This window comes from Pelobates fuscus, chromosome 4, assembly GCF_036172605.1.
Source record: "Pelobates fuscus isolate aPelFus1 chromosome 4, aPelFus1.pri, whole genome shotgun sequence".
Lineage (NCBI taxonomy): Eukaryota > Metazoa > Chordata > Amphibia > Anura > Pelobatidae > Pelobates > Pelobates fuscus.
Genome location: NC_086320.1, coordinates 358,242,441 through 358,264,592, shown reverse-complemented (window position 1 = coordinate 358,264,592; position 22,152 = coordinate 358,242,441). Strand labels below are relative to the sequence as shown.

Below are 22,152 nucleotides of genomic sequence, written 5' to 3'. Positions count from 1 at the left end.
AAAAAAAAAATTAAAAATAAATGTACGTTCATTTTATAAAAAAGGGGTCACATTAACGAAAACTGCACACACAGTCAAACCTCACAGGCGCAAAAAGGAGGCGCTCTGTACGTACTATTACTCGCCTAGGTGGGGCAGGTGGAATGTAAAAATAGTTTCCGTGTTTAGTTGAAGGGAGTAGAAGTGGCGGGGGTTTCGTAGGGCGCAAGCCGTAAATCTCAATTAAGCCTTTGTCGACTATTTCGTAATTGTAGGAATCAATGTTCTCCCTAACTGTGGATCAAAGGTCAGAGGCGCTAGCCCATTGTGCCCTGTGTTGTTGGCTAGGATATACCCAATTTGCTTATTCCCCACCGTGGGTAAAGTTTTATGACTTTTACGATATTGGTATGTTACTCTGTGTGACGGTGGGGTCGGGGGGTTAACACACTGTGTGCCAAAGGTAGGGCACCCCCATTAGGTTATCTGTGGCCCTCACTTAACTTCCCTTTGCCCGGGATGTTGAAAGGGGGGGACAGTCGAGGTGCACAGAACGCTCTTGAATGGTATACATTATGACTCAGTAAGGGGCCCCCACAGTGAGGGCGGGACGGCTGGCCAGGACTGGAGGGTGGCAACTGGAAGCAGGATCCACTTCTTATTAGGCTTCACTAGCTTCACCTCTCTGAGTCTGCCCTGGCATAGTGAGGGTCGTTGGGCCGCGGGGGAAGGTAGGGACTAGCGGGAGGGAGTGGCTCTCTCAGGATGGGTTCTAGCTCTCCCAGTCGGGAGTGACCACGTACTTTCCTACAGAACCAGACTGGGGGGATGACAATGTGGGACGAGCGACATCCGGGCACCCTGACAGAGGACAGGCCCGAGTTGCCACCAATGGGGGTTAGTAATGGCGGGGACGGGGTTTGGAAACCTTGGAATACTTGGAAGTCACTAAGAGGTCAAATTAGGTGACAGACGGGCGTATGGGACACAGGGCTCTGGGTTCCACAGCTCCTCCCAGCGGGATTATGGAGGTGAGGCGGGACCGTGCTCCCCACATGTATCTGGCGACAGGTAAGACCAGATTTTTCGGGCATCGGCTGATGTTTGTTTTCTACTATATTCTTTTTTTTTTTCTTCCTTCTTTCTTCTTCTCCTTTTTCTTTTTTCTCAGGTGGCAGGGGAGTCCTTTCCATAGGGGCAGGTTTTGGAGACGACCCGGGACCGACAGTACAGGCCAAGAGTAATGTAGCTTGGGGGATGGGGTCTAGTGCCATGGTGACCTGTAGCTTACAGTGGGTTGGAAGAGTATGGGCCGCAAAGTCATACAGCAGGGTAGGAAATCACACACAATGGAGATCAAGATCACTACGTTGAACGTTAAAGGCCTTAACGGCCCGAAGAAGCGTCGTCTCATGTTTAGGGAACTGAAGAGAATGAAATCAGACATTGCTTTCCTCCAAGAGACCCATATTCCTAAACAAGCCAGTTTCAGACTACGGGATCGCGCCTATGCGGGGTCGTACGAAGCAAGGTCCCATCGCAAGCGTAACGGGGTGGCCATCCTTATTAGTAGCGGCTGTCCCTTCCAGCTGATTTCCCAGGAAGCCGACTCGGAAGGCCGGTACGTTATTGTGTCGGGCACCTTACATTCACTCGCCATCCATCTGATTAATATTTATGCGCCTAACCAGCCGGATCCCGAATTCTGGCGCTCATTGAGGGATAAACTCTCAACGATGTCTCATGGCATGATCATAATGGGGGGGGATTTTAATGCGGCCCCGTGCCCGGCGACGGACAGGAGCACGAAGGATGGAGTCCCAAGATCCCAAGGGAGGGGGCGACAGGACCGGCTGCTCAATGACTTCATTGCCGAAACCGGGCTGATAGATGTGTGGAGGGCTCACCACCCGGGAACCAAGGACTACACTTTTTATTCAGCCCCACATGGAACTTACTCCAGGATCTACCTATTTTTAACGAACGCAGCAGGTATCTCCCGCACGATAGGGTCACAGGTAGGTAACATATCGTGGTCGGACCACGCAGATGTCTCCATCACCCTGGGCAACCTCTGTATAGCATCACCATGGACATGGAGACTGAATACGTCCTTATTGCGGGATCCTGAAACGGTGGAACAGATCCGGAAAGGGTTGATAGAATACTTTGAAGTGAACGACACCCCTGACGTGACGGCGAGTACTGTGTGGGCGGTACACAAGGCTGTGGTGCGTGGGATGATGATTAAGTTAGCTACCAGACGGAAGAAGGTGAAACATCATTTCGCCCTGTTGGGGAAATTGCGGACCCTTGAACAGAAACATCAATTGACCCCGAATGGTGAGCTCTACGGGCAATTGGAAGCAGTGCGGAGAAACATCCGTACACTGTTGTTAGACGACACTGCCAGGTCCATGGTATGGTCGAAACTTACTTTTTTCGATAAAGCGAACAAAATGGACACTTTGCTTGCCAGGAAGCTTCGCCCCAGACACGAACGGTCTCACATCACGGCAATACGTCACCCGGATGGCACGACTAAATCAATGCCGACAGACATAGCTGAGGTTTTTGAGGAATACTATAAGCAACTATACAATCACACTCCATTGAGAAATACTCACGCCGAACAGGAGGAGGAACACATCCTACAGTATCTTGACACTTTGGGATTGAAGAAGTTGAGCAGAGAAGTGGCGAAGGGTTTGGCAGCTGAAATCACTGACGTAGAAGTGGATAGAGCCATTTCGGGCCTGAAGAGTAATAAGGCACCGGGACCGGATGGTTTTGACGGTGCGTATTATAAGACCTATAGGGAAGAAATTACACCCCACCTGGTGAAGCTATTTGAAAACCTGAGGCAAGGTGGGACCTTAGACCCCGACATGTCCATTGCCACGATTGTGCTTCTACCTAAACCTGGGAAAGACCCACTCCACCCCACAAATTACAGGCCTATCTCATTAATCAACCATGATATGAAAATCCTAGCGAGAGTACAAGCGGACAGATTGAACCCGTTGTTGAACTCCCTTGTACACGCAGACCAGGTAGGTTTTATCCAAGGTCGGCAACTGTTTGAAAATACGAGGAGGAATGCGGACCTGATTTGGAAGCAAAAGGTCACCGGGACACCCACCCTGATCGTATCTATCGACGCAGAAAAGGCCTTCGACAGGGTTCGATGGCAATTTCTGTTCTCCGTGCTGAAGCATTTGGAATTTCCGGAGGAATACATAACTGTTATCAGGGTAATGTACCATAAGGTCAGGGCACAGGTGTCGATACCGGGAGCCCCGCTGAAACCTTTCAGGCTCTACAACGGGACCAGACAGGGATGCCCACTTTCCCGTCTTCTCTTCGTACTAGCGCTTGAACCCTTGCTACAAGCGATACGCAGACACCCGAACATCAGAGGAGTCAGAGTGGGGGATAGAGACTTCACCGTCTCGGCATATGCGGACGACGTCCTCCTGACCATGACAGAACCTGCAGATTCCATGTCTGCGCTGCAAGAAGTAATAACGACATACGGGGAAGTGTCCGGATATAAAGCGAACATCCACAAGTCCAGCGCTATGTCAGTGGGCCTTTCGGAGGCGGAAACGAGGGATATACAGGAGACTTACAATATAAAGATGGGAAACGACTCCTTGACGTATTTAGGAATTAAAGGCTGACCCGGAACGTTTATATTCTGCAAACTACACTCCCATGTTCAGGGCGCTGATCAGGGATCTGGAAAAATGGACGGACAAACCTATCTCTTGGATTGGACGGATCAATCCCGTTAAGATGAATGTCCTCCCGCGCCTTTTATTTCTATTCCAAGCGCTACCTGTACGGGTTGCAAAAGCACAATTGGCACCGTTACAAAAATCGATAGGGGATTTTATATGGCAGAATAAAAGGCACAGGATCTCCAGAAAAATCCTGTATAGACGTAAAGATAGGGGGGGGGCTCGGACTGCCTAACCTGTATTTCTACTACCTTGCTGCTCAATTGACGCAGGTTGCCATGTGGCACTCCCCGCCAGAGGAAAGAAGGTGGGTGGAGATTGAGTCTATGCTAGTCGGTTCAGATATACCCCAATTCACAATGTGGGTCCCTAAGGAACATAGACCTATGATAAGGGTGACATGTCCAGCCATACTCAACTCGCTCCACATCTGGGACATGACAAAAGATAAATACGGACTGGCGTCGGCTCCCTCTCCTCTCACCCCCCTGCTTAGGAACAGAGAGTTCCAGCCCGGCATGGCTCCACGGGGCTTTAGAAACATAGAAAGAGCCGGACTACAGCGGATCCATCAGTTATACCGTAACGGGGAGATCATTCGCTTTGTGGACATACAACAAGGCAACCACTTGACCCCAGCAGACTTTTTTCGATTTCTTCAGGTATGGGATTTTGCTGGACGACCGCTTATTAGGGCGGCAGCCCTGAAGAAGCTGACGTTCTTCGAGAAAATTTGTTCGGACGAATTGGCACCTAAATGTATGATCACACTTTTGTATGCTCACCTTAGCGCAGAAAATAAAGAGTGGGGGATTTTGACGTACACTGAGCAATGGAAAGCGAATCTCGGTGAGACATTGGAAGGCATCGAGTGGCAGGAGATATGGGAAGCGAATAAAAATGCTTCCATATGCGTCACACTCCAGGAACAGACTTGGAAGACTATGTTCAGGTGGTATACTACGCCCGTAAAACTATACAAAATGCATAAACTGGACACGGCCGACTGCTGGAGAGGCTGCGGATACCGCGGAACATACATTCACATGTGGTGGGATTGCCTGAAGATACGCAGTTTTTGGAAAGCGGTGGAAGATCTGCTGCAACAAACTTTCGATAGACCCCTGAAGATGGACCCCTGGTATTTGCTAAACAGAACAGTTGACGGGTGGACTAGGAGGGAGCAGACACTGACTCATAAAATAACTCTAAGTGCGCGCAGGGAGATAGCGACTAAGTGGCTAAAACCAGAGGGCCCGGAGTTCTCAGGGGTGGTCTCTAGAATACGTGACTGTAGAATTATGGACGACTTGACGGCTAGGGTAAGGGGTACGACGGTGTCTTTCCAAAAATTATGGGAGCCTTGGGACAACAGTCCAGTGAGCTCGAGCGGAGTTTGAAGGGATGCTGCTCAGAGACTAGACGCGGTTCATACGGAGGCCCCACGAACTAACATGGATATAATACTGCTAGTGTGGACGTTCTCCCCACCTCCCCATCTTTTTCTCAGCTAACTATCTCTTCTCACTTTTTCTCAAAATGTTATTCTTGCTTATTTTGATTCCTGCTCTGCTTTTTCTCTTTATTTTATTTTTATTTGTACTCATTCTTTATTTCTATCTCTCTTTTTTTTTTTCTCTTACCCCTTGGTTTCCAAGGGACAAGCTTTTTATATACCAGGCATAGTCAAGCTGCCGGAGGTGCTGGGAAACCCACTACTGATTTTAGCTATAAGACATAAGGTATAAGAAGGGGTCCCAAATGCCGCCTATATGCCTGAACATATATGCATATAAAACTCCCTCGATAGGGTGACGGTTGTGCGGGGAGGCAGGTGGGATGCGCAATGCCTGCTTAATCTATATTGTTTATATCACTTGCAACATTTATGCTGGCTTCTGCGTAAGCCTGACTTTTTCTCTGCACTGATTTTTCCTGTCGAGCAAAAATGGAGAATTCGAATAAAACAACAACAACAAAAAATCCTCGATGGGGGGCAAGTGGTACAGAATTCATGGAGTGCCTTGTCATATGGGCTGATGTCAATTGTTGTGTTTGCACGATTGTTATTTTGCATTTTGGCTTCTGCGCAAGCCTCAAAGTTGTGTTATTCTTGCCTTGCCTATCGTGTGCAAAAATAAAGAATTAAAAAAAAAAAAAAAAAAAGAAAAGTAGTAAGAAATGTACATAAGGCAATGAAAGAAAAAACAAAACAAAAAACTCCACGAAGGGTGCTTTGAAAACACCTGGCTTTAAGCAGATTTTATGGGGAAAAAAAACAGTGTGTGGCATTGATAATTTCCAAGTGGCGCAGCAAAAGTGATGAAAAGTGACTGTCAATTCATATAATCTTTAGGAAATCCGGATGATGACTGAATTGGAATTTCATTAAAACTTAATCCTAAGATACTATAAGATAAAATGGGTACTACTTTGTCTTATGGACAAAAAGCAGGGCTCCACCATCAACACGGTCTTGCTCATGGTCTGACGTCTGTCCTGCATAGACCTCCTTATTGTGTTCTTGCACATGCATGAAAGTACAGCACACGGACGTGGCTTCTGGCAAATTAAGCACCAGGAGCCGAAGAAGACTGTGGTCACCGTTGAAGACAGTTTACGGTAACTGTTACCCGTGTCCTTCAGACCCTCACTGGTTATGCCACCTGTGGGACTCTTTGCAAAATATGTAATTGTGACGGAGCTCCAGTACTCCGACTAAGTACCTCCGCTAAGTCTGTTTCTAAGTAGATATCAGGGACCCTGGAGCACTTCAGATCCAGTCGCCGAGGCCTTTTCCACCCTGGACCAAACACCAGACAACACTTGGTGAAGGTTAAAACAGCAACTAACTTTACTAGACATAGCACACATATTTTAGGACCCCAACAGTCTCATTTACATACAATAGGGTGCATAGAGTACAATAGTACAAGGAAGGGTGGTATCAGACAATAGCAAGGGCTGATGGGAGATTGAGGAGGGAAAGGGTAGCTAGCTTAAACTGGTCTGGCAGTGTCCCTGGGACAATGCCCTGCTGGGGAAACAATAGGACAGGAAAAAGGGGCAGTGGGAGAGGCACAGACAAGCAATACATTCAACATACCCTGCACCAATAATGGTTACAGGGTGACCAAACACAAGAGGAATCTTGGGACCCACACAGTGTCTTTCTTCCATCCCCAGTGACAGATCCTCGAATGCCTATCATAGAAAATAAGGAGAGACGGAATACAAACTCAAGGCCCTAACAATGTAACTTTCACATTTAATGGAGGCCAATAAAGTAGGGAACCTGGAAAATCTTTCTTTCTACCAGTTTATAGTTTCAAGTGTGACGATATAACCAAAGAACTTGATGGAACCCATCATCACACAAACCAACTTTTACATTTCTCTGATTATCTTTACCTAGGTGTTCTTCCAGAATATAAAATAATATGGAATCTGCCAATTCTAAAAGCACCTTCTCTCTTTTGAGAGACAAATTGGAGCACACTACAAGAACCGAACAATCCAGTAGACTGAAAGTTTGATCGTGCTTTAGTAAAGCAAGCCAAAACAGACAGATTGAAAAGAAAATACTGAATATGGACAACTCCTAACACAACTTGTTCTTTGGTGAGCTCAGCTTGTTTTAGCTCACTTGTCCGATTACATTATTTGCTCTTGGCTTTGTCAAATTGTAAGCTTATAAAAAGGCTAGTTATTCCAGTGTAGCAAACCCCATAATATGTGAAGGTTATGGAAAATAGTGAATTAGAATAAATAAAATCAATTTAAAAAAAAACAACTGCCAGAGATCCACTACTTTGACCACTTATACTGTCAACACATCTTTAGCGGTTAAACGCAACGTTTTAACAAAAAATAAAAATGCATTTTAAACCACATAGCACTAAAGCTATTTTACATTCCGCTTAGAATTTGAAGAATGGTAAAAAAAATAAAAAAGTTTCACATTAATTTAGAATATACGTATTGTACCATATAAAATGCATAAAGGTAACCATTTCTGAAACACACACATATAATCAGTCAGTCTAGACCCAGGTCAGCTTGTTAGTGGGTATTGTAATTGTCAGGAATAAACTACATATTTAGTTCTGGAATATCGTGGAGTATAAAATATATTTTTTACAATAATCCCCCAAATAATGTTTCATTTTTATAACGTTAGATAATCTTTAGGTTTTTTTGTTTTTTTTTTATGTTTTCAAGCAGTATTATTTCCTTGGTGATTTGGCATTAAGATATATGATTCTCTAACCCTGCATGTGATTAGGGAAATCTCCTTTCCTAATTAGATGAATGTAGGTGTATGCCTGATATCTACTCCATGCAGTGCACCTTTAAGATCATAGCACTATTTGCACAGCTTCCATTTTATAATCCTTCTTAAATGGCTCCAATGCCTCGGTGCGGAAGATGACTGCCAGAATTCGATAATTCCTCTGGATATTATAAATGTATGTGAAACTCGGAACCCAGCAGGAGTCTGCATAATGCACAGGAAATTGGTTTTACTGATAAAATGTATTCTGTGCAAATAATTATAAGAATATAAGATTTTCTGCATTTAAAAGAAAAGAAAAAGAAAAAACGTAACTCTCCCCGTTTTTTTGAGTGGGTTCTGCGGTCAAAATAGTATTACCAAACGTCATGGTACCTATTAAATCAGTCTCAAAATGATGCTTAGCTGTCCCTAACTTATATCACACCTGCATCTCAGGTATAATGCAGTTACAGCTTTAACCAAACAGATAATCTCTTTTTCTTCATTTTAAATAACTGCGGAGATCTGCGAAAATTGCTCAGGCTATAAACCTCTGCATCCTTGATCCAAAACTTTGCAGAGAAAGACATGCTTTTTACTGCTCAAACAAAAACATGACCAAAGAAAATACCTACACAGAGCTCTCATACTCTCTGGTGTTGCAAATTATGGTCCGCTAGTAGTACTTAAAATATGAAAAGTGTTTTACTTCGCAATAGGTACTTATAACAGGTCCCTGCTTTGAGCTCCACTGCCAATACGAACGATACCACAGGGTACTCACCAACGTCACGATGGCACATTCTGCTGTCAGCTGGGCAGCATTGAAAAGAGTACGAACAAAACGATAAATGTGTTTCTGTTCTGGGTCATGCTTTTCATAGTCAGTGGGTATTTCTGATTTCTGTAAAGATAAAATGTAATTGTCATGGTATAAAGCTTTCATGCAATGCAGGTTCCAGAAAAAGTACTTACCTGACCAAAAAGACACAGAAAATTATTAGGGAACAAAATTGATCTTTACATTTGCTAAAGAATATGAAATACAAACAAACTTTTATCCAATCCTTTATAAAAAATAATAAATAAGCAAATAAAGCAAACACTCTTTACAAAAGGATATTACATTATGCACTTTTAATTAATTCGCTGGGGAATGCGTCAGCTGAAATTCTGAGCCAGTGAATTTTGTACAAAAAAAATATATATATAATAAAATAAATGGAACTTGTGTTGCCAATGCAGGATATCTTCAACATTAGCAACACTGATGGACAAAAGTGGCCAGACTATAGGCACCAGGAAACTTCGATAAGTGTCAAACCATCAAAAACCTGTTTAACTCTTAAAGGATGGTGCTAAACACTACAGTAGGCAGGAGTGGTTATGGTGCTTAGACTATCCCTTTAATGAAATGTTTGCTTAGCCTCTTCTTTCTGAATTGTAGTAAACATAATGTCGTATAAGGAAATATCCATTTGTCTTATAATGCACATGAATTTAAAACAGTCATCTAGCTCCACATCTCTAATGAAAGCAGCAGATGTGCCTTCTTCCCACCTTCTCAATAAGCTGTACTACAGCCCACTGAAGAACATTGAAAAGTCATGATCGCATGCGCTCTGGGTTCCAGCACAGAAGGATCTCAATTAGAAGCCTCTGATCGGTGTATTTTACAGCACAGACTAAAAAAAGGTCTGTGCCGAAGAAAAAGGGTACTGCTTGCAAAGGTGGTAATAGACAGCAGGTCTGCGGCTTTTGCAAGCTGTTTTTTTTCATACAAAATCACCAAAGAAAAGAAATAATGCAACACACAAAAAAACTAAAACATTTGAATGATCCTTTAAAGATCAAATTAGTAAAGAAAGTTGTGGGGAAAAAAAGAAATTAGATGTAGAAACCCACACTGATTATTTTTTTTCCTGTAAATGGGTGCTTCCATCTTAGCTTCTGGTCAATCGTTGTAATAAACTCTGTCAGCAGAGAAGAAGATAAATGAAACAATGTTTCTGCGGTCTCCTCATTTGCAAAGAGTGCCTTGCCTGTGCCAGGAATAAACTGGAATATGATGCCATTTGGTGAATCTTTAATAAACGTTTAAAAGAAAATGGAAACTAACTTTTTTTTTTTTTTCCAACCACTCATTTAAGGCCAACAGGTAAACTTTATTTTGAGGCATTGGGCACAACTTGCAAATATGTAAAAGAAAAAGAATAAAAAGTAGCCTACGATACTATACAGCAAACAAGTGTAGCCCAGCTTTAATTATACACTGCCTGTATGCATTTCTTTAATCAGTGCTGGGAAATCGAGCCCAGGGCAATATAGCCAAAGTCTTTTTAAATTAAGTCAAGAAGAATTTCAGTTTAATTTAATCAGGATAAGATGTTCCCTATTCAGGGGAGTATTTTCCCAATATAAATAAAACTAATGGGAGTACTTACAGAAAGAGGGTGAAGTTTTTCATCAAAGATATCTAAAAGCAATCTCCCATCGCCATCTCTAGAGAAAAAAAAAAAGAACATTTCAAATTAGATTTCTCTTCAAAATCCTTTCACAAGAAACTCTTCGAAACAGGGAATCTTGGAAACGGCACAATCCCTTTTATAAGTTATCAGTTTCCAAGATAGACAGTTTCTTTGTTAACCCTTCAACAATAAGAATGACCCCAAATAACATTACACAAGTTCATTTTACGCTTTTTTTTTTTACGTACCATTGAAATCGCCCATATATTTGTATGCCAATTACTGCTATTATACTGTGCGTGAAAAGCCAACAGAACTTAGAAACGTACTCCCAGCACCACAACCACTTTAGTGATTTGAAGTGAAATGGTCATGGTGCTTTGTTGCTGGGGGTGTAACTGCACCATCATTAGCCAGAACAACTGTTCCACTCGCTAATGTTAAATCTGTGCATATGTGGCCAACAGCAAGCCCCTCCCACTGGCATGTCCCACTCCTGCATTGAGGGGAAGTGACGTCCCCCCGGAGAAAGATCGAGCTGAGGTAGAACTAGGCGTGGTGGGGGATCGAATGGAGCGCTTATCCTAAATGACACATACCTTCCCCAACCAGTATTACTTTTTGCATGATTACTTTCTATATTAATTATAGTAGTACTGTTTTGGGGACACACTAATAAATATCCGTATCCATCAGAATGTATAAAATCAAATCACACAATTAGAATTTAATATACAATATCCATCTACACAAGTAAAAGGTCACACAGGGAAAATGAATATCATCATTTTCCTTTCAAATTAAAACAGAAAGAAAAGAGAAAAAAAAAATATATATATTTTTTAAAATCAATATTCATACACACACCTATAATTACCATTTGTGTAAATGAATGAGTGAGCGTGGCAAATTGACCTGAGGCCAATGTTTACACCGTGTTTGCTTTCATGGAAAATTCAGCAACATAAAACCATGTCTTTAACCTTCTTAGGTAAAAATTGTGATTAATTGCTAGGGTTGTGGTTACATAAATCATGTGGTCAATATACTCCTATTAACCAATGACCTGATGAATCAACGTCTGATTGTTTAAAACGGTAATGAAAATGGTCAGTATATTACAAAATAATTTAAAACTAACATTTTCAGGAAATGTTAGGCATGATTTATCAATCACAGAGTAAGGCCAAGAAATTATGCAAAAAAGGTTTGCTTTGGAAACCGTAATAGGCACACAGAAAAGGGGAGTAAAAGGGGAAACAAAAAGGTAGAAACTACAATCAGAAAAGGACTATACGGACACCAGCAATACATATAGATCCTCGGTCAGAAATATAAAGTAACTCTAAAAGTTAAGTATCACTTGCTTCTATGAGATATACAGTCCTGTGGCAAGTTCACTGCAACTTATAAATTCCTATATCATGCGATTTCATGGTGCTGCATGCACACCACTCAACAAGCTACTACCCAGTAGATTGTATAGATCCTGCCACTGTGTGGTGTCAGTCAAACCATGCATTACGGAAACTAGCACATAGATGATGCCACACACATACAAACACAAAATAATATACTATATAATGACACTACAGTTTATTTGGTGTGCATCTTGCTTTAACAGACAGCAGAGGGTGCAATAGATGACTTTTTCAAGACAGAAACTGTTTCAAAGATTTTCAGGACATATCCATATTGACCGATTATCTAAAGAATCTTTGTGAAATAATAAAAATTTGCACAAACACACACAAAAAAAAAAAAAAACACATTCTCAAGCATTCCCTGTGGACTCCAAAAGTTAAATATTTACCGATACAAAACAAACAAGGTGAACGATCAAATTGCTTTTCTATGCTTCACTGAAGATGTCAAACAAGTGAAAGCATCCGACTACATTTACATGTTTAAGTGTAGCTATTTAACATTTGTTAAAAATTAAATTTATGTTAAATTCATTCACAGACTTCCTGAATATGGAATGACTGACTGCACAGGCCTTCACAACACCCCAATAAGGTTTGATTCTTGCAAATGTTATGGTGAATAGAGTACGTTGTGCCCCATCTCTGTAAGACAGCCCCTCGGAGCTGTCAATCAAGCAGGTGGAATTCTATTATCTAGGCAGCCAATATTAATTTTGTCCACGTTGTTTGTGCAGCTGGCATAGACTGCACACGTATCTTGGATAGCTGCACACACTGGATCGCAAAATAATGTGCATAGAATTATAGCAACTGCAATAAGGCAGTTTACCTCACTCACCCTATGGGGAATTTCTGATGGGAATTAAACTATAACCACTGCCGGACATACTTATAGCACAAGGTCAGACACTATAGACCAGAAAGAGAGGCTCCTGATTGATGAAGCCTCTTACAGGTAACGAGGAGTCTGCAATAAGCAGCAGGTTCTGGATTTCTAAAAATATTTCTATTTTTTCTTGGTTTTATTTATTATTTGTAATGCATTATCTATATATTGCTTTAGAAACAGGGGGTCATTTTATCTCATCATGTCCCTTTATTAAGTAATCATGCCTTAGTGTCATGAGCCTAGCGTGTCGAACACTTTCTACAACCTCAACCGATCCAAGAATAATTGCTCTTCTAGCAATCTACATGAATGACTTGCATGGACACAAGAATACGTTAGAACATACAGTATAAGAGCAATGAACTACCATATAGTGAGCAAAGCAGCAATCTAGAGGTCAACCACTGGATTAGTGATTCTTAATTGTTCAACTATTTTTACAATGTAATTTTTTTTATTTTTATTTTTTAAATGGGTCGGGTAACAGAGTCCCCTCTTTCAATGAGCACTAATGAGATTGGCCACACAGAATTCTTAAATAAAACTGACTCATTTATTGGGTGGCATGTTTAGGTCAACACAGTTTAATATTCCGCATCCCATTCTTGTCAGGCTGCCAGACCAAAAATCTTATTCCTGACAAATATTTCCCCAAATTTAGTCTGACTGCTTTTCCAGAGGTTGGCTTCCTTGTCAAGCTGACAAATCTTATTGCTTGCTTAGAACACATATGGGTTTGAACATCCCAAGACGCATAATTAATTATTCAAGAGACAGTCAATACCACCTTTAACAGGTAGCATATTGCATAAAATGATAATTGTTCCTCCAACGTACAAAAAAAAAAAAAAAATGGCATTCCATCAAGGACATAGGCTGAGCCAGTTAGAATGCCCAGCGTGCCCAATGATAATTCAAATTAAAAACAAGCTAAAACATATACAAAGTCAGCATAAAATAATAGTTTAGTTTTTTTTTTTTTAGTGCCACATAGTGCAAATGCGCTGAAGATGGCTGAGCCACTTTGAATTAAAAAAAAAAAAAAAAAAAAGCATTAGAGGGACCTTCTAATCACATGTCTAAGTATTAGAAGGTTATGGGCAAAAAAGCTATGACGAAAACTCTAAAATTAAAGTGTTTCCTCTTGGAACCTCAATCGAAAAAATAAAGAGGTTTATTTTCAGATGGGACTCCTGGCACAATGCAGGTTCTCTCATAAATACACCTCTGGTAAGAATTATTTTAAGAGGAAAGAAAAATTCCCTTCCCTACTATATTAAATGGATGTGAAAGCCGGACTACTTTAATTTTCCAGTTTAGCAATAAGCGCAAAGTAAATAATGTACTGATAGATGTTTGTTTGTTTTTTTTATCAAAAATATTTTTTTTTTTAAAGTTTCTAGTAGTTTTTTTTTTAGTTACCATTTACTTGTGTTTATATTTGAGAAGTTTAAACAACATTAAAATGATAAAACACCACTGTAAACATACAAAACAAAGTTTTTGACAAAGATGCTTAGAACACAAAGGCTAAAAGTAGGACATGCAAAACATACTTCCCAAAAGCCCAGAGTTTGGTGGGACAGTCCTGAATTCATTATAAAACATCGAACCCATAGCTTCAACACAGACCAATAATGGGCAAAATGTTGGCGGTTATTGTGGTAAATTAGCCACTATTAACTGTATTGTCATAAAGATGTGTGTATCACTTTAAGAACCAAGTATGTGTATGATGCATAGGTTCCATGCGAACAATAGCGTTCGTATGCTGGCGGCATGAAAAAATGGCAGCATTCATACAATAGTTTCACGAACAGTGAATTTCAACACTGTTCGTGAAACGACCAAACTACCGAAGGGAGACCACACACAGGAGGTCGTGTGGCTCCCATTAAGTATTGCAACATTGTTGCAATCAGTAATTAGAGGGATTCAGGGTGGCCGCTGTTCGGCTACCGACCACGCGGCGGTCGTCAATCTTGGATCCTTTGTTAGCCCAGCGGTATTTTGTCGTTGAGCACCTGGAACTAAAATCAGCTACTCGGCCGCACGAATACCGCTAGACTTCTAAGCCGTTCGGGAGCCCCGGTCCTTCAGTAAAGTGGTTCCCTAAAGTCAATCGGTAGTTTGAGTGTAACTTAAATGTAATACTTGTTTCATGCGACGTTCGGTTATTTATGCTGGGATCTGAGCGGTACTTTCACGAAATGTGTGCTCAGACCCCAGCTATCTACCGAACATCCATTCGTTCAAATAAAGTGAATATTATAAAAGTTATGTGTTTTAATGTAAAATGCCAGTTCTGCTGCACGGAGGGATTCCAGTGGGAGTATCCCTCTTGACCAGCAGTGCCTGATGGGAGAAATGTTCAGAATGTTAAGTCCCCCATGTAGTCCCCTACTGTATTACCCCTGCTATGTCAGTATGGAAACCCCTTGCATGGGGACTTGCATAAATACTGGAACTGTGAATAAAGACCTCAGTTGACTCCCAGCCTATGTGTCGTCTAGTTCTTGGGAGGGAAGGATTCTTACAACGCTACCAGGATTATTGTATGCTGTATTCATTTGCCTGGATTATTTTATGTTGTTCGTGTTGCCCAGCGGAGATACTGTGGATTATACTACCTCTCCGCTACAGTTATCACTAGACTGAGGAAACTATAAACTAAAATGACAGAGGAGGATCTAAGGATCTAAGGATCTAGAATCAAATATCATTACCACCTTCACTAGGGATTATTTATCACGAACAATACAGGAGCAAAGTTTGAAAAAAGGAACTATCACCATGGACACCAATGGAATGTTTCCGCGGACTGATCAAATTTTCTATAATTCTGTCCCAGAATTAGGCTTTAAACACGACCCTCGCTGTTTCTAATATTTTCTGGAGACATGGCGCCCTGGATTTTTACCAATTAATACACACAAACAAACTACAGAAATATGTATTTATCAAACAAAGTAGAAGCTGACAGTGTGTAATACACAGGGAGTTTACTTCTAATTTACGATTACATACCCAACTGTGCAACACATCTGCAATACTGAAAATGGGTTGCCAAGCCTATAAATATTCCAAAAAGCACCCTACGTCCATATTGATAATGGTAAAATGTAGCTAGCATTATTGATGCCTTGCAATCTAAATATGCTTCAGAAAGCAGGAGAAATCAATCATCGATCAATTTCAAACTAACAAACACTACAAGCATTGCAATTAAATATAAATAGAGCCTGTTCAATACAGCATGCTTTTAAATAAAAATAATAAAAAAAAACAAAAAAAATAAATCAAACAAATCAACGGGTGCCATAAATACAGCCTACAAACAGATGTGTATAATGTGTATTCCTAACACTGTAGTGTACAAGTCACTATTTAATTGACTGTCCCCCATAAGTATTAAAAAAAAAAAAAAAAACACTTGACACACACACACACCACTCGCTACATTCTGCTGGTGGCTTAGATCATCAACAATACTCTCAGCCAATCCAATGCTTTCCTATAGTAATACATTGGGAGGCTAGTGAGCTTGCGCAGCAAAATGTTGCACCAATCAGAGTTTCTAAAATACGGATTGAAATAGAGCTTAATGCTATTCCGGACACCCACTAGAGGCATATAAACCCTGCCATTGCTATTCTGCAACAGTGCAATGATGTATATTGTGTGGACAAAACAACCAGAACACTTCATTGAAATTAAGTGGTCTGGGTGCCTATGGTGCCCCTTTAAGCCAACCAATTGGTAGAAAAATATTCATGCACATCCAGAGTTATCTAGCTAGCATGCCTGCTGACCACTTTAGCATAGGTTCCAGATAAACAGAGGTTTTGTGAAAACATTTAAGTTACTTGTAATAAACTCAACAAATAATGAAAGACCTTAGATAATTTGCACTGAAAGGAAAATATTAATTTAAACACGCACAGGACGCAGACTATACAACTGGAGGCACATATAATACAAACACGGAAAATAAAATAGATGAGTATTTATTTTTGCACAATCAAAATTGCAGGAAACAAAATACTGGCAAAATAAAATAAACAATCTTAATAGAAATAATTACAAACCGTGTGTAGGTTTGGGGTAAATTCAATAAATAAAATTAAGTAAAATAAAAGGTCCAACCTACCTGTTTTTTATGTGATAATATACTGCAAGTGCTACGCTGTAAAAAAACAAAAAATATAAGAATTTAATATCTTTGTAAATTGCATTTTGAATATTTGTGCAAGTCATCAATAAATCATTTAACCAGGATTTGTATGTTTTGATATCGGCATTCTGCTTGTTAAATTAGCGCTGGGGTGAAATTGAGAAATTGAAAATGTGTCAGATGTTTATGGTCGCAGAGATCATTTTTTTTATTTTTTTTAAATTTAAATCAAATTCATGTTGATGAAGTTGATTGCATTTCAGCCCAGATGAAAGCGCTCAATAAATGACCAGGCAGGGTGTCAAAGAGGTATGTTGACAAGAATGCCGGTTTAGTCACAGATGTGAGCACCTACCACTTCCTCTATACCCTCTGCCCCCAGAGCTGCATAGATAGGGCACCGTTCGATACAGAGATAAAAAGTGACAGGGAAAGACATTTTACTTATCTGAAAACAAAGCGAGCTGAAACATACATGCGTAGGCAATATGAGCTTTTTGTCAAGAAACCAGTACTTCCACAGGAAGCCACAACAAACAATTTAACCAGGAAATTAGAATTGGTTTTTGCACTTTGCTTAAAATAGAGCTTGTGCAATTCTGGTTAATAAACCAATTTAATGAATTCAAAGGTAAATAACAAAATATCTAAGTTTGGATTCTTACACAGAGAGGATATTCTTTTAGTCATTTAATAAAAATAAGGCATGATTTGCACATAAACCTATGATAAAACTGCTGTTTAGGACTTCCTAAAACATTTTTTTATCATATTGGGTAAAATGAATTTACCCAATATGATTTTATTATAGGAAGAGATTTGCTGTACCTTTATCTCATTCATTAACAAATAATTCAGGGAGGATCTGACATTTTTGTGAATAAGCTGAAATACAATGTATTAAACAACCCTGGTGTGACAAAAGGAGATCAATATAAATGTTGAAATATTCTGCATATGAGCATGTTTGCAAAAAATCTTCATGGCATTGGAGATTTCAGAATGTTCAAATATCATCACTGGGCAACTCAGATATAGTCAGTACAGTCGCGTGGCTAAAACCAGGCAACTGTACTATACGTGCAGTATTAGAGGCTTCTACTCGAGTCATATTAGAAAGGGGGGGCCTTCTCTGACATTTACGTAGTGTTATGGCACAAATTCTATGGTGTACAAACAAAAGTTGCCACAACGATAAATGAAATCTTGATCTGAAATAATGTACAAATCAGAAATTTGCATACAATGGATATCGTTACCCAGCACAATGGAATTTGACACCCACCACTTAATCGTGTACTTGAGGTTCGGTTGACTGACTGTGCTGTCATCAAGGAAAATAGTAGAACAGGAACTGTACTTCCTTCTGAGTTGTCCTGGTGGATGCTGGTGGAAATACGGAAAAACAGATTTTACATTTTCATTTTAATAAAATCACACACTAATAAACAAACACCAGAAAAATGTGAGGAAAAGTAGAAAAAAACACAACTTATGATTCACATCTGTGTAAGTTAAGCATAAAATTATTTGTGGCCTTAAAAATTTACAAAATAAGTTGTTTACGGATTGGCTGTGACACCTTACTAAGACTGGTTTCCTAAAGGTGAGTGTTACCAGGTGACCAACAAACAAATCCCAGAAGAGGCCGTGGCTTCAAAAATGTTAAATTTGAGAGTCCAACATTTTTAGGATTTATATTTCCTAGTTTGATCTGAATGAAAACATTTCTTTCATAGGTTTTACCAATATAAATATATATATATTTCAAAAATGCAATCTGATCCAATGTGTTCCACATAAAATACAAAGTTTGTCAAGTGATCTTTAAGCTTCCATACATTTAGTTTAGTCATTACACATTGTATCACACTGGGTAAAATATCTATATACACACACCCAGAACGTGATACATAGAGTAAGTAGTCTTGTTGGACATCAGATAGTTCAACCAGCATGTTAGAGGCATTAAGCAGCCCCGGAAAACATGGCGGCCAACCAACAGTATTTCTAGGCAAATAGTCAACCGAAACCAGAGATATTTTGTTTGCAAATAATTCAATATGAGAACTCAAACAATTCATGGCACGCTTCAAACACGGCAATGTTTGAATGAGTAATTAGTGCACACTTCGTCATCATCATGGAGATTCAAGTTTTTCTGGTTTTCTTGGCACTAGCTTCTGATATAAAAATGGCTACTCCACGAATATTTAAACAAGCTGCCCATCCACAATTGTGGACTGTGCACTCTTCGTACCAATAGGACATAATATTTATATTGTACTTACGTGATTTATATAAAGACTCTTTCGTTTTTCTCTCACTGCAGAGACAAAAAAAAAAATACATATATATCTATATAAAATGATTTTTATTTTTTTTGGGGGGGGGGGGGGGGTACTTGTTCAACATCAGACACAATAAAATGCTTCCTTGATCCAGTTTAGGGCAGTTTAGGGCAAAAAATTTATCACAATTACAGTAAGTGTACTTTCTGTCACACTTACTAAGATTTATGCAAGTTGTACTGAAGCTGTAGAAAGTTGTCAAAACACACAACGCTAAAGATTCCCTATCACTTTCACTTTTTTCTTTATAAAAATTAAAAGCAGAGCAAATCCATTAAGACTTTATTAATACATAAAATAGACCACACCATTACCCTTAGAAGTAACACACCATTACCATTGACCCCATCACAGCAAATAAGCCCACCCAGTTATATCACATACAGGAAGAGTTAAAATATTTAATATGCACAAGATTTATAGGATAAACTGGTCCTGAATCCAGAGGATCTCCATCCACTGACCACTAGGTATTCATGGCAGGAGGATCTGACTTAGCGTGTAGGACCGGTTATGTACGGTACCAACAAAACAGACTATAAGAGTTAAAATTAAAACTATTTTTATTTCTCAAGACCGTGTTCGATTCTTGAGCGGGCTCTCTTTTTCTTCTACCCTTCTATTCCCTAAAAGTATTTGAAAAAAAAAAAAATATCTGTCAGCTACTGCAAACTTGCTTTGTATTTTTTCTAAAGATCATACATATATACATACATATATATATATATACACACACACACACACACACACACACACACACACACATTTGGTCTGTACAGCAGCAGAGACAGACATGTAACTTCAACAAGACAAACGAAGCTTTCATGAACATGTGTGACGACGTCAGAGTCAGAGTATTAGTTATTGCAATATGGATTGCTAGGAGTATTAAATGAGTCTACGAATGGTCTAGGACTTGTGCGGAGAAAAAACAATGGAAAGAAAAACAAACAAGTAAAAAGACAGCCAGCTAATTTCAGCTTTCAAGTTAAACAGCATGGAGAACTCCCAGGAATTTGAGTAGCCCCAAATCTTACTTGATTTGCAAAACAGGACACAAAAAAGAGAGAGTATAAATGTGTGCCCGAGTAACTGTGCAGAATCTGCAACTTGATAAAGTAGGCCAACACCTTATGTTCTTCACCAAATTTATGGTGTAAAGAGGCCCCTGTTCCATTGCATTCGGTTGTACATAAATGAAGATCCGCAAATATTACGGCAACAATAAGCAAACCATCTCACAATGGTCATAATTTCTCTGTAAGACTGTATTTATTTCTACATAGAGATAGAGGAGGGGTTAGTTACTGCAGTACCCAAAAATCTAAGTAATAACTTAGTGTTGCCAAGCTTGCGTCCGATTGTTCAAAGCAAGGCCAAATCCAAGGACAGAAAATAAATCGAGTAAGTGTAACTAGATTCTAAATGTGCACAAGGAGAGCTACATACAAAAAGGAACAAAGGTTTACGGTTTACCCCTTGTCCATGCCAATATTTTCTTTGTTTATTTTTGGTCCTTCAAATAAATTGTATGTAGCTCTCCTTGTGCACATTTACCATCTAGTTGCACTTCCTTGATTTCTGGCCTTGTATTTCTTTCTATGTGGAGGGTATGTTGCAGCTACAAATGGTTTTCTGAAACATTCCCTTATCGATTACAATGAAGGGAGCTTGTGGCATTCTATGTAACCTTATAGTAATGGTTCTTGGCAGATTGAACACTAGGTGGAGCTGTAGCAATCAAAAAAGTGTGTGTGTTCCTTACGATAAATATGCTGGTAGAGTTGGTACTTTTTTGGGAGGGGTGGAGGGGCACTTATACTATATTTGTTTTATTGTCTCTTTACAAGCGAAATTTAATACCCGTCATCAATTGGAATACCAAGTTCTTTCAACGAGGTAATACCAACAACAGAGCAGTGGCTGCATTTTGCTTTTTCATGAAAAAAAATAAATATATATAATTAAAGCCACAAAGCAAGGTGCAGTTAGTAGCACTGTTGATAAGAGAGTTCTGAAGGTCTGGCTGAAATGTTGCTGCATACTTCTGTTTTACAGGCTGCAGGGTCACAATCACTAACTATGCACCGGGACAACGTGTGTTAAGTTCCTGCAAATCCGTTGTACATCAGGCTCCGATAAAAAAAAAAAAAAAAAAAAAATCAGGAGTGTTCTTTTATAGTCCTCGGACATTTGATGAAAAGCAGACGCAACTGTTTTAACCAACAGTTGAAAATCAGCTACAGAAAAATATGGTGGAACGCAACCGAGCCAAACCTTGGAACTCCACTACCCTCCACCCCACCACTCAAACTGTTTTGGGGATTTAAAAAATCCAATAATGGGGCGGAGCCAGCAAGGCAACGGAGCGGTCGCACTTTTCGGAGCTCCAGCTCTAACTTACCCTAACATAGCTTTTATGGTGGAACCCAAAGCCCAAAGACCCCTCAAACCTTGCCTACAACCGGCTGACAAGTTATGCGCCGCAAAACGAAGAAGGCTAAAGCGGACAGAAACTCCCAAGGGAGAGACATTGGAGATATGCTGCGGAACTCGCAGCAGGCCGCGTGGTCCAAAATGGCGCCGGCCGACGACCTCACCTCCTACTCCTCGGAGGACTTCACACCGGACCTCCTGGAGGGACCACCTTACGGGGCCATGTCAGACCGCAAAACCGCTCCACAGAGGACCGGGGACCCGGTCACCGCAGACCAAATTAAAAAGATGTTGGCGGACCTAGCAACTGACATGGCTGGATATAAAGAGGCCATAGCAGGGGCCACATCTAAAATCTCCCAGCTGGAGGCCCACTCCACTGCCCAGGATACCAGGATATCAGAGGTGG

At 40.3% G+C, this 22,152-nt stretch overlaps 1 protein-coding gene across 1 annotated transcript in view; it reads right to left on the bottom strand.

Moving 5' to 3' along the window:
- Positions 1-22,152, bottom strand: part of CCNY (cyclin Y) — an 89,851-nt gene that overhangs the window by 11,336 nt on the left and 56,363 nt on the right. Inside the window, exons 3-7 of the mRNA XM_063452640.1 lie at positions 19,248-19,282; positions 18,242-18,342; positions 16,933-16,968; positions 10,443-10,500; positions 8,783-8,902 (exon numbers count right to left, since the gene is read on the bottom strand). Of these exons, the coding sequence (XP_063308710.1) occupies positions 8,783-8,902; positions 10,443-10,500; positions 16,933-16,968; positions 18,242-18,342; positions 19,248-19,282 (350 nt within the window). The remainder of the gene's footprint in view (positions 1-8,782; positions 8,903-10,442; positions 10,501-16,932; positions 16,969-18,241; positions 18,343-19,247; positions 19,283-22,152) is intronic.